The sequence below is a fragment of the Macrobrachium nipponense genome, chromosome 43 (genome assembly GCF_015104395.2).
Source record: "Macrobrachium nipponense isolate FS-2020 chromosome 43, ASM1510439v2, whole genome shotgun sequence".
Lineage (NCBI taxonomy): Eukaryota > Metazoa > Arthropoda > Malacostraca > Decapoda > Palaemonidae > Macrobrachium > Macrobrachium nipponense.
The window spans coordinates 25,042,472-25,056,109 of record NC_061104.1 but is presented as its reverse complement, the minus strand read 5'-3'; the positions used below and the strand labels follow the sequence as shown (position 1 = coordinate 25,056,109).

At 44.5% G+C, this 13,638-nt stretch overlaps 1 protein-coding gene across 2 annotated transcripts in view; it reads right to left on the bottom strand.

Annotated features, from left to right (window-relative positions):
• Window positions 1-13,638, bottom strand: part of LOC135213589 (beta-secretase 1-like) — a 178,748-nt gene that overhangs the window by 37,181 nt on the left and 127,929 nt on the right. For both annotated transcript variants that reach the window (XM_064247588.1, XM_064247589.1), the window contains one exon: window positions 12,199-12,315. In XM_064247588.1, coding sequence (XP_064103658.1) covers window positions 12,199-12,315 — 117 coding nt within the window. The remainder of the gene's footprint in view (window positions 1-12,198; window positions 12,316-13,638) is intronic.

Sequence of the window (13,638 nt, the reverse complement as noted above, 5' to 3'; positions counted from 1 at the left end):
CTAGTGGTCATCCTTTTATCTTAGCACATCGCCAACACTCGCGTTTTTTTCTCACTTGTGTTGTGATCGCTTTTTTGGGGATTTTCTCCAAGATGGAACGCGCTGCTATCGCCACGGCTAAGTTAAGTGCCCGAAAGGTTAAATTTTTGTACTTTTGTCTTCCAGGGACCAGTATTTTCCGTTTTTTAGGTTATATATGGTCACCCGGTTGACTCGTGGCGGCCATGAGCCGCCTCGTGTTGTTAAGATTTCCCAGTCTTCCATACTGGGACGTCTTTATTCCTTTCATGGGCTCTTATTTGGCGTTCATCTTCTTATTTACATCGTATTTTAGAATTGAGGAATCCACAGCCCATACCTTTGTTACCCATTTATCTCTTTGGTTTTGGTATTTAGGGCTATACTGTGCTTCCCCTAGTCCAGCATCCCAGCTTTTGCTCTTCATCGGCTACGGCTGGCTCCGAGTGGTCGACTGGTCTTCGGATTGGTTTGCCTTCTCCTGGACTCCTGTCTCTCTCACTCGTGTGTTCCTTCCATTCTTTTACGATGTATTTATTTATTTAGTATTATATTATTCAAGTGTTATTTTATTGTATTAGGCTAGCTTTAGGCACCCAGTACCTAGGTTTCTTCCTTGTGTTCTTCCTCTTTTGGTACAGTTGGGTTCACGTGGTCTCTGCCTAGTGGTTGTGTTGCTACCGCACCTTGGTCCACCATCAATCACGTGTCCCTCTGGGCGCCTTACCCACTCCCTTCCCTCCCTTCCGCACGGTAAGGGAGGGGTCTGGCCGGGCTCTCCTCGGTTGTCATGACAACCATTATAGCCTCCCTCCCTCTCTCTGAAGGGGGCTCTAGGAAGTCCTGGTCAGCTGGGAGCCTGTGTGACCATTTATAGTCTCGGGTACCGGGGTATCCAATGTGTAAGGGGGTTGGGGTTGGCCACCCCTCCCCCCGGTCGCCTCGGCCATCTCCGGTGTTCCCGTTCGCTCTCCCCACACCCCGTTTCTCCCACGACGGACGGAGCCCCTGCTCACTAGCCGGGGGCCTCTTCGATTGTCTGAATGTTACTGGCTCCGCCAGCCGCCGGGGTAGGGGTCTACTAGTGGTCTCAAAAGCTTGCCTACTACTACCTTCTTTCCGCTATCGGAGGGGAGCTTGCTTACTTACCCGGGCACTCCTCTAGTGGTCGGAAGGAAGGCATGTCTTACTCTCTGTTGTAGTATACATGCCCCCTTTTATATAAGGGATTTTGACGAAGGAAAAATCTATTTCTGGTGATTGGTTCGTGTCGCCCTGTGAAATAATCCTTAAGTTCATTATTTCTAGGTAAATACCAGAGAAAAAATAAAATCAAGAAGATGTCAGTATAACTGACTCGCTCACTCTATAAAAGAAGTGTCGGTATGGTAACAGGGGCGAGTGAGACCACTACCACGAACCATTTGCCATTTAGAACTTCCCACATCAAAATCCCCCACCTGAGAGAGCTGATCCCAAAGGGTGATGCGCCCGCTACTACTACTAATACCGACGCCAAGCGGAGTGCAGCGCCTCTAGTGGCCATCCTTTTATCTTAGCACATCGCCAACACTCGCGTTTTTTTCTCACTTGTGTTGTGATCGCTTTTTTGGGGATTTTCTCCAAGATGGAACGCGCTGCTATCGCCACGGCTAAGTTAAGTGCCCGAAAGGTTAAATTTTCGTACTTTTGTCTTCCAGGGACCAGTATTTTCTGTTTTTTAGGTTATATACGGTCACCCGGTTGACTCGTGGCGGCCATGAGCCGCCTCGTGTTGTTAAGATTTCCCAGTCTCCCCATACTGGGACGTCTTTATCCTTTCATGGCTCTTATTTGGCGTTCATCTTCTTATTTACATCGTATTTTAGAATTGAGGAATCCACAGCCCATACCTTTGTTACCCATTTATCTCCTTGGTTTTGGTATTTAGGGCTATACTGTGCTTCCCCTAGTCCAGCATCCCAGCTTTTGCTCTTCATCGGCTACGGCTGGCTCCGAGTGGTCGACTGGTCTTCGGATCGGTTCGCCTTCTCCTGGACTCCTGTCTCTCTCACTCGTGTGTTCCTTCCATTCTTTTACGATGTATACATGCCCCCTTTTATATATTATTATTGTTGTTACCTTATCATTAACTGCCTCCGCCGTTCTCCGTCGTGGTTTTTTCCTTCTCTGGGCTTTCTCACTACTCCTGGTTGCTCTCCTTCTCCGTCCCCGGTGTACGCCGGGGACCCCAACCAGACTGCCCTACAAACCACACGTATTGCGGTAGAGGACTAGTTTTACTTTAACTTGCTTACTCCGGCATGCAACGGAGTTCATGTTAGGCTGTAAGTGTGTATTCTCGATACTCATGTATCCTTCCACTTACAGGCTACCAATTGCCAGGAACCAGGCTGCAATGCAGTCCTCCATGACCCCTGTGGCCACGAGGAGTGTAGGACCCACGCCCCATGCGCCACCACCCACGGCGAACTGATCGTCTGGCACCACGAGGCATGTACCATATGCTATGACCTCGTGAGTCAGCTTTTGGATGGGGTGAGTAGGTTGCTGGATAATTTTTCTTACCATCAAATATCTATGTCTTAGTCTTAAGTCTTAATTGTAAGCTATAACTCCGCCGTTAGAGGCTTCATCGGCCCTCTCTTTCAGGCTGCCGCCGTGAAGGAAGTCGCCTTAGCAACCCTGAAGGCTTGGGTAGGCGGCTTTGGCAAGAACACCGCCAAGGGACAGCCGTACATCCTCGATAAGAAGTTGGCTGTCCAGATCTTCCCAGGAGGGAAAGCGACAGGGTATGTGGACCCCGCCACGGCAGCCCCAGCCATAGCCTCCATTCAGCGTGAGGTACAGCAGGCCTTCGGGAGTGTATCGACTCAGGAAACAGTGCCGGACATCAATATTGAGCCAATGGCGGTAGGTGTTGAGGATTTGTTGGTCGAGGTAGGTACTTCGGGCGCCCAAGGGTTTCCTTTGGGCGCACCTGGATCTTCTTCTCCTGTTCCTTCTTCTTCTTCCTTCCAAGGCTTCACGGGATCTGAGATCCTTACTCCTTCGCCTGCTGATTCTGTGCCCCCGAAAGTGAACGGGACAGAGAGAGCAAAAGACCCTCCAGAAGACGACACCCAAAAAGTCGTCGTCTTCTTCCTCACGTAAGTCTTCGGCATCCTACTCCGGAGCAGTGAAGGCGAAGTCCGACTCTTCACATTCAAGAGGGTCAAGAAGCAAGGCTTCTAAGGAGAAGGTCCGAGCTCCGGCCGAGCCAGTACCTTCTCCGGTAGCTACCGGATCCGCTCCGGTGACTCCTGTTGGGATCGCGGCACCTAGTGCATTCAATCCCGCCACCTTCTCGGCAGGAGTCTTACAACAAGTAGGAGAGATGGTTGGTTCGCTTGGCACGAGATTTGAGCAAATGTTTGCTCAACTCTCCAGCAGCATCAACCAGTCTGGCCAATCGATTCAGGACCTCTCTAATCGTGTTATGGAACACGATAATCGCTTCGCTGGCCTGAACCAGGCTCCTCAGGCTAACTTCCCGGTAGGGGGTACTGGTCTGGTCCAGTTACCACCTTATGAATCTCTTCCAGCCTTTTCTATGAACAATCCTTGGAGGGTAGCAGCCTATGCTCCCTTCAAGGATGGTATGATCTCCATTCCGGAGTGTGGAACGAGAAGGATTGAGGACTTCGAGTTCTACCCCGCCGGATTGACTCAGCCTTTCATAGGATATGCCAGGCTAACACAAACAGCGCTCAATAGGGAAGACAAGATCCCTAGAGAGACTGTTTTGTACACCAGGGATCACGCCCAAAGAGAGTGGGTTCACTGCCTGGAGGATTGGGATTGTTCAAATACCAAACTCCAGGCCTTCAAGAGTCCCTTCACCATCTTTGCCACAGAGGAGGAAGCTTCACTCCCCTTTACGACAAAGATGGTGGAGACGACTCTTCATGCTGTGCTGAAGGACGAACCCATTCCGCAGCTAAGGGAAGCAGAGCCAACATCTCCTCTCTTCCCTGCGTTTGGGGAACTATGGGAGAACCTGCCGGCCACTTTTACAGTGGGAAAGCTAAAACCGGACTGTGCTATGGATCAGTTCGGTGAAAAGCTTCCTAGACTGCCTGATAGCCTTATTCAGGCAGAATTTGATGCACGGACTAGGCTAGGGAGATCACTTAACTCCCTAGTCATTACGGAGATGGCTGCTCTCTCATACGCGACGGAGCCTTTGTTCAAGATCCTCGCTAAGTCTCAGCTTCAGTCAGTCCAGGCAGACGCTTTCAACTTCTTCACGGCTAGGAGAAACTGTCGTAAGCATGTGTTGCAAGAAGCCACCATTCGACACGAACCGAATAGGCTTCTTGCTTCCAACATGTGGGGTGCAGACCTGTTCCCAGAAGCTTCTGTGAATGAGGTGCACCACGAGGCTTCAAGGCTTAACCAAAGCCTTAGAGCTAGGTGGGGTATCTCATCCAAGAGGAAGCAGGAGAACCCACCCTCTTCTGGTAAAAAGCTGAAGAAAACCAAAAGGTTCCAGCCATACCAGAAGCACCAGCAACAGCAGCACTTTGTCCAGGCCGTTCCAGTTACCCAACCGGGTCAGCCTTCGACATCGAAGCAGAACCAGCCCATCCTCCTGCTATCCCCTCAGAACCAGCCCTCAACCTCGTACACCGTCTCGCCGGCTTTCAACTCCATGTATGAAAACCAAGCATTCCCTACCTTTAATAGGTTCTCGAGGGGAAGCAGGGCTAGAGGCAACTTTCGTCAGCGAGGTTCGGGAAGAGCTGCAAGCAGGGGTAAGCACTTCAGAGGAGGACGTGGAGGTCATCCCGCACAGCAGCAGTGAGACTCCCCAGGTAGGAGGGAGGCTGTTCCTCTTCCGTCACAGGTGGGGGTTCAGCAAATGGGCACAGAGCATCGTGTCCAAGGGATTAGGTTGGAGTTGGATCAAAGATCCCCCACCAACCAAATCATTTCTCCAAGTACCGTCAAAGGAGTTGACAGATTATGCGGAGGAGCTCCTTCAGAAAGGAGTTGTGGCGAGAGTCAAGCATCTAAAATTTCAAGGGTGCTTGTTCAGCGTGCCAAAGAAAGGCTCGTCAAAAAGAAGAGTAATCTTAGACTCGTCCCAGCTAAACTCTTTCATTCGCTGCGAAAAGTTCAAAATGCTGACCATCTCGCAGGTACGGACCTTACTTCCCCGTGGGGCCGTCACCACCTCTATCAATCTTACAGACGCATACTATCATATCCCCAACGCGAGACACTTCCGCCCATACCTAGGTTTCAAACTAGGAGACCAGACATTCTCTTTCAAAGTGATGCCCTTCGGACTGAATGTAGCCCCCAGGGTATTCACGAAAATAGCGGAAGTAGTAGTTCAACAACTGAGATCACAAGGGATAATGGTAGTAGTGTACCTCGACAATTGGTTGATCTGGGCACCAACCATCGAGGAATGTCTCAAAGCCACAAAGAAAGTAGTTCAATTCCTGGAACATCTGGGGTTCCAGATAAACAAAACGAATCCAGATTCACTCCAGAAGACTCGTTTCCAATGGCTAAGCATCCAATGGGATTTATCCTCCCACAATCTGTCAATTCCTGTGATCAAGAGGAAAGAAATAGCCAAGTCAGTGAGGCAATTTCTCAAGAACAAACAAGCTTCCAGGAGAAACCAGGAAAGAATCCTAGGTTCCCTTCAGTTTGCCTCAGTGACGGACGTCCTTTTGAAAGCAAGACTGAAAGATATAAATCGAGTTTGGCGCTCAAGAGCAAATGTCAAATCTCGAGACAAGTTGTCAGTGATTCCACAAATCCTTCGCAACCAGCTCCGTCCATGGGCGAAGGTAAAGAATCTTTCAAAGACAGTTCCCCTTCAATATCCTCCTCCGGCGTTAACGATTCACACAGACGCCTCCCTATCTGGTTGGGGAGGATACTCTCAATTCAAGCAAGTTCAGGGGACTTGGTCCGCTCAGTTCCGCCAGCTCCACATAAATGTGCTGGAAGCAATGGCAGTTTTTCTTACCCTAAAGAAGCTCCTTCCCCCAAAGCCCCAAAGTCTCATCTAAGGCTAGTTTTGGACAGTGCAGTAGTAGTTCACTGCATCAACAAGGGAGGATAAATCCAAATCCACGTGAATCATGTCATGATAGCCATTTTCGCTCTAGCGAACAAGCACAAATGGCACCTATCTTCCACCCACTTGGCAGGGGTAAGGAATGTTATAGCGGACGCCTTGTCCCGTTCAGTCCCTCTGGAATCAGAATGGTCTCTAGACGTCAAGTTGTTCCAGTGGATATGCTGGAGAGTACCAGGTCTCCAGGTAGATCTATTCGCTTCACAAGCGAACCACAAGCTCCCTTGCTATGTGGCCCCCAACCTGGACCCTCTGGCTTATGCCACGGACGCCTTGTCGATAGATTGGAATCAGTGGAGAAAGATCTATATCTTTCCTCTAGTGAATCTTCTCTTGAATGTTCTGAGCAAACTGAGGACTTTCAAAGGTCAAGTAGCCCTGATTGCTCCAGATTGGCCAAAGAGCAACTGGTACCCCCTGCTTCTAGAGTTAGGTCTCCGACCTCAACGGATTCCCAACCCCAAGCTATCGCAATCAGTACAAATGAGGACTGTGTTCGCTTCCTCAGGAATTCTCCAGACCCTAACTTTATGGACTTCATGAAGTTTGCGGCTAAAAAAGATGCTAATATTGATCCCCAAAACATCCTTTTTCTAGAATCAGATAAGAGGGAATCAACTATAAGACAATATGACTCTGCCGTCAAAAAGTTGGCATCTTTCCTGAAGGAAACGGACACTACAACCATGACAATTAACTTAGCCATAACCTTTTTCAGATCTTTGTTTGAAAAAGGCTTAGCAGCTAGCACAATTACCACTAATAAATCAGCTTTGAAGAAAATCTTTCAGTTGGGTTTTCAAATAGACTTGACAGAATCCTACTTTACGTCTATTCCCAAAGCCTGTGCTAGACTTAGACCTTCTGAAAGGCCTACTTCAGTTTAATGGTTTTTAAATGACGTCCTCAAACTAGCCTCGGACACTGACAACTCGTCTTGCACATTTATAATGCTACTTAGAAAGACGTTATTCTTATTAAGCCTGGCCTCAGGGGCCAGAATTTCAGAACTGTCGGCTCTATCCAGAGATACGGGTCATGTAGAATTTCTCCCTTCAGGAGAAGTTTTGCTTTCTCCGGATTGCAGTTTTTTAGCTAAAAATGAGGATCCTCTAGCAAGGTGGGCCCCTTGGAAAGTCTTTCCTCTTCCCCAAGATCCCTCCCTTTGTTCAGTATTGACCTTAAGAGCCTTTCTGTCTCGGACATCCTCTAGATCCTCAGGCCCTCTTTTTATGAGGGAAAGAGGTGGCACCTTATCCGTTAAAGGAATCAGACAGCAGATCCTTTACTTCATTAAGCAAGCCAACCCTGAATCATTTCCAAAAGCACATGATATCAGGGCAGTAGCTACTTCGATTAATTATTTCCAGCATATGAATTTTGAGGATCTTAAGAAATATACTGGATGGAAATCACCGACAGTCTTCAAACGTCATTACCTGAAGTCCTTGGAATCATTGAAATTTTCAGCAGTGGCAGCGGGAAACATAGTTTCCCCTGATTCTGCACAGTAGTTGTAGTTAAAAAGATCCAGGTCTCCTTTCTACCTACCTTGTCCAACATGTCTCACCCTACTGCTATGCTCTACGTGGTCCTCTAGCCTTAGCCGCTAGGTTGATTTTGGTGGACTGCCCCTTATTTTTTCGCTAGGGGCATCCACATATTGTACATATAAATGTGCTTCAGTGTTTCTACCCTTATTTTTATGCTAGGGTAGAACACAATGGCTTTTGTATATTTTGTAAATATTAGATTAGTTTTAGTGAATCTCCTTAAATACTTATTTTGTTACCATTGTACTAAACTGTGCTTTTCATTGATTAATTTAAGCTAGTTTTAAGTACCTTTATATTATAATCTTGTAACTTGATCTTTGATTCACTTATATTATATTCTAATCTTATTTTATATTATTGTTTCATTTTGACCCTGCCATTGTCATCTTGGCTGTTTCTCTGGTACTATTTCACAGGCTGACACAAACTGAGCCCAGAAAAGGGATTTTGACGAAGGAAAAATCTATTTCTGGGTGATTGGTTCGTGTCACCCTGTGAAATAATCCTTAAGTTCATTATTTCTAGGTAAATAACCTATTAAATACCAGAGAAAAAATAAAATCAAGATGTCAGTATAACTGACTTGCTCACTCTATAAAAGAAGTGTCGGTATGGTAACAGGGGCGAGTGAGACCACTACCACGAACCATTTGCCATTTAGAACTTCCCACATCAAAATCCCCCACCTGAGAGAGCTGATCCCAAAGGGTGATGCGCCCGCTACTACTACTAATACCGACGCCAAGCGGAGTGCAGTGCCTCTAGTGGCCATCCTTTTATAAAGATGTCCATCTTGGCCTGCAGGGTGGGTAAGAGAAAGAGGGGTGGGTTTCACAGGGCGACACGAACCAATCACCCAGAAATAGATTTTTCCTTCGTCAAAATCCCTTTTCTAATCCCATCTTCCCTTGTTGCTCCCGACATCCATCTCAACATTCTCATTTCTGCTACATCCATCTTCTTCTCCTCTGTTTTCCTCATACTTGCTGTTTCTGTTCCATATAACATTGCTGGTCTGACCACCGTCCTATGGAACTTTCCTTTCAATTTCAGAGGGACCTTCTTGTCACAGAGGACCCCTGATGCAGACCTCCAGTTATTCCATCCTGCCTGGATTCGGTGTCTCAAAACTCTTGTCCATGCTTCACTATCCTCTAATACGGACCCTAAGTACTTGAACTTCTGTACTTTCTTTATTTCTTCCCCACCCAATCTTATGCTACTTCCACCGTCCTCAGTAATACTAGAACACATATATTTGGTTTTTGATCTGCTTATTCCCATTCCTCTTTCCTCAAGTGCTGCTCTCCACCTCTCCAACCTCCCCTCCAACTCCTCCTTCCCCTCTGAACACAACACAATGTCATCCGCGTATAATATGCACCATGGCACTGCTTCTCTAACATCCCTGGTCATTACATCCATCATGATGTTGAAGATGAATGGGCTAAGTGCTGACCCCTGGTGTAATCTAACTCCTATCTCAAATCCATCCGTCTCTCCAACACTACTCCTCACTCTAGTATACACATTCCTGTACATCTCCTGAATAATTCTGACGTACTTTTCCGGCACCATCTTCTCCCTCAAACATCTCCATATTTCTTGCCTTGGCACTCTGTCATAGGCCTTTTCAAGGTCTATGAATACCAGATGCAGGTCTCGTTGTTTTTCTCTGAACTTTTCTCCATTAGCTGCCTTATGCAAAATATTCCATCCGTTGTGCCGCTTCCCTTCATAAATCCTAACTGTTCCTTCCCTATTCTAACTTCCTCTCTCAGCCTGCTATCTATTATTCTTTCCAAAATCTTCAACGTGTGAGACATTAGTTTTATACCTCTATAATTACTGCATTCCTGGACATCACCTTTGGACCTTTAAAATATAGTATCAATATGCTTTTCCTGTTCGAATATTTTATACCATCAGATCATACAAGATGTCTACCCCTTCCTCTCCTAAGGCTTTCCAAACTTCGACTGGGATTAAGTCAGGTCCTGTTGCCTTCCCATTCCTCATTCTTTTTAAGGCTCGTATCACTTCATCCCTAGATATCCCATTACCCCATTCCCATAAGTTTACTTGTCCATCCTCTCTACAAGTCTTTCATTTTCTTCATTTAGCAGTTGTTCGAAGTACTCTTTCCATCTTTTTCAGGATGTCTTGTTCCTTTTTTATGACCGTACCATTCCTATCTTTCATTTGTTTAATATGGGTGATGTCCGGCTTTGTTCTTTTATTTCGTTACTTTGTTGACAGTTTGAGCATTTCTTACTCAACCCTTTCCTTGGTTTCCAGTTCGTTATAAACCTCTTCATATGCCCTTGCCTTAGCTTGAGCTACCACCGTTTTTACTTCTTTGTTTCTTTCTCTTAATCTTTCTCTGTCCTCCTGCAGCTGTGACTCTTCAAATCTCTTCTTTGCCTCCCTTTTACCCTTCACCACTTCCCCCACCTCTTCTCCCCACCACCAGCTCTCCTTTTCCTCCCATACTATTCCAGATGTTTCCCCTAGTATAGTCATCTAAAATTATTTCCAGGTTTACAACACGTTCCAGGGTTACGACACTTATGACGCCAATCTGGCGGAAGAAATATGACTCCAAAAATGCAAAATAATCAATATTTAAAGTTTTTTTTATGAAAAATGCAATAAAAATGCAGTTTACATAGTTTTTAATACACCCAAAGCATGAAAAGTAAGGTTTTCTTAGGATTTTTGACGATTTTCTGGCTTACGACGATTTTTGGCTTACAACGCATCTCAAGAATTAAACCCCCAACGTAACCCGGGGACTACCTGTATTTCTAAAGTAGATACGAGCAGATGATGGCAAAATTTCATCATTGCCAACTTAGTGGAGGTTCACACATATGCCGATGCATTTACAAACTGTTTCCATGAATTCTAGTTGTCATAGTAATGCAATAATGATGATAAAATTGCTCTAATATGTATATATACTACAAATAGATATGCTAATTTCACTTATTTCCCCGGTTTTGTGTAAGTCTTATACCCAGTTTGGAGGGTAAACACATACCAATTAGCAACACAGATAAACAATAGAAGAGCGCGAACAATGCCGTAGGTACTGTTCACAGCAAAACTGTTGATATTTGAGTCAGGAATCTAGTTGCTTTTTCAAAAATGAATATTTTCAAATTAATATTCATGAATATGTAAAAAATTTATGCAATTCATGACCTTATACTGCTGTTTAACTATTTATTTAAAAAATTATCTAGTGCACGCTTCTGCTTCTTTCCACCGAAAAAGCATCAGTTTCCTTGGATATACCAGGTGGTTGGTTTCATTGTTGACGATTGTTGTGAAGTGCCCCAGCGTCTATGGGTAAAAGTGGTGTGCAGATTTAGCACATGGAATGGAAAGTTTATTGACACAAGTGACTCCGCAAACTTCGAACTGGCGTCAATCTTCTACATTTGTGGTGTTATAAGTAAAAATTTTGAAAGTGTCATGGAGGTATGTTTGCACTGCGCATGGCTAGACTTTCATTAACCTCTATTTAATCTTAAAATATGACCTTAATTTCTAACTTTGGAGAAAATAATTACTTCGAAAGGATAGTAGAGGTCTCAAGCTGTTGCAGTTCCACGTTGGCCGAGTGCATTTCACGCTCGGCTACCAACCCAGTGGTCCGAAGTTCGATTCTTGGCTCAGCCAACGTGGAACCAGAGGAAATTATTTCTGGTGATAGAAATTCATTTCTTGATACAATGTGGCTTGGATCCAACGATACGCTGTAGGTCCCATTGCTAGGTAACCAATTCATTCCTAGTCATGTAAAAATATCTAATCCTTTGGGCCAGCCCTAGGAGAGCTGTTAATCAGCTCAGTGGTCTGGTAAAACTAAGATATACTTAACTTTTCAAGCTGTTGCTCTCACCACTGATGACTCATGACTGGTGCCCATCTCTTGTGTCAGGACGTGTTAAAGTACTTTTCGGAGGGTGGATCCACACACAGATGGCTTATTTAGCAGTTGCACTTAAATGAAAAAGCACAAAAAGCACAAGAACAATGAACAAAAAAGCAGAAGATGGGATGCTTTGTCTGGGTGCTCGATACGGGATCCAGTCATGCGCTGGGCCCCAGATGGAGGGTTTCCGAGTGTACGAAAACCGAGGAAACGTACTATAACCGAGACAACAATTCGTAGAAAAAAGTCTACAATAACCGATACATACAAAATAAGAAGCACACGAAGACCGAGATTTGACTGTATTGTAAAGAACAAAATATCTTATTATGCTCGACATAAGATACGTTCGAAACAAGCTGCCACTGGACTTACAGTTCCTTCAAATCCTCAAAATATAAACATTGTTAAAGAAAAGCTCACACTGCAACACCTCTGCACAGGGAAAATGGTGAAGTGTGTAAACAACCTTTACAAAATGTCAATACTTAACTTTAACTTATCATTACATACTATTATAATAATTGACAAAATCTTACCTGAAGAATTGTAAATCTTGCCAAGGACAACATTAGGACCACAAGATGACTTTGAGAATCCAATGTAACTGTGTCCACGATCAAAAGTTACACATAAACCCTCCAAGATTACAGCACCTGGTAAAATAAATTATTCATTAAATGCTAAGTATTTTATAAGTTGTAATTCTTAAACATAAAATACAGTACTACAAACAACCACAGTTTGATAATTTCAGTTCACAAGACAATATACTATATGGCGTGTAATCATGCAGACCAGGCATATAAAAATAGTTTAATCCTGTAAATCATGTAGACTGCAAACATGTGTAAATAGTTTAATCACAAAACCAAATACCAATTAGCTTTCAAAAGGATCTGTACATAATATAAAATTTCTTAATAGCATCTAGGAGTAACTAGATAAAAACTAATGCCCTCCTCTAAAAATTAAAACGATCTTTTTAATAACTGAACAACCTTTTAAGTTAAGTTAGGTATATCTTAGTTTAACCAGACCACTGAGCTGATCAACAGCTCTCTTAGGGCTGGCCAGAAGGACTACATTTTTTTTTTACGTGGCTAGGAACCAATTGGTTATCTAGCAATGGGACCTGCAGCTTATTGTGGGATCCAAACCACATTATATCGAGAAAGTAAAACAAATTCCTTTGACTCCACGTTGGCAGAGCATGGAATCGAACTTGGGACTACCAAATCGGTATGTGAGCACGTCAACCACTCGTCCAACGAAACAATCTTTTAAAAATGAATAGTTTGGAACATGTTGGACAATGTCAAGATAACTTTTAGATTTTATCATTAATTTCAGTAGGGGCAGTCCACATCCGCTGTCTTCAGGAAAACTGAATAGTAGTTATACAAAATGCCTCACAACAATACTTATGTCACACACAAAGGGTCAATAAAAGGGATTTTGACGTAGGAAAAATCTATTTCTGGGTGATTGGCTCGTGTCGCCCTATGAAAGTATCCTTAATATCATTCTTTCTAGGCAAAATTAATCTAAAATTACCAGAGAAAAACAAAATTAAGAAAATGTCAGTAAAACTGACTCGCTCACTCTATAAAAGAATGTCGGTATGAAGATAGGGGCGAGTGGGAACACTACCACGAGTCATTCACCATTTTAGACCTTCCAATCTACAATCCCCACCAGAGAGAGCTGATACTAAAGGGTGATGCGGCCGCTACTACTACTACTACCGACGCCACGGACAGCAGCGCCCCTAGCGGTCATCCTTAATCTATGAACATCTTGTCCTGCAGGGTGGGTAAACAAAGACAGGGTGGGTTTCATAGGGCGACACGAGCCAATCACCCAGAAATAGATTTTTCCTACGTCAAAATCCCTTTTCTAGGCTCAGCTCGTGTCGGCCTATGAAAGAGTACCAGAGAAACAGACAAGATGGGAATAAGGACAAATGAAAATCAGTT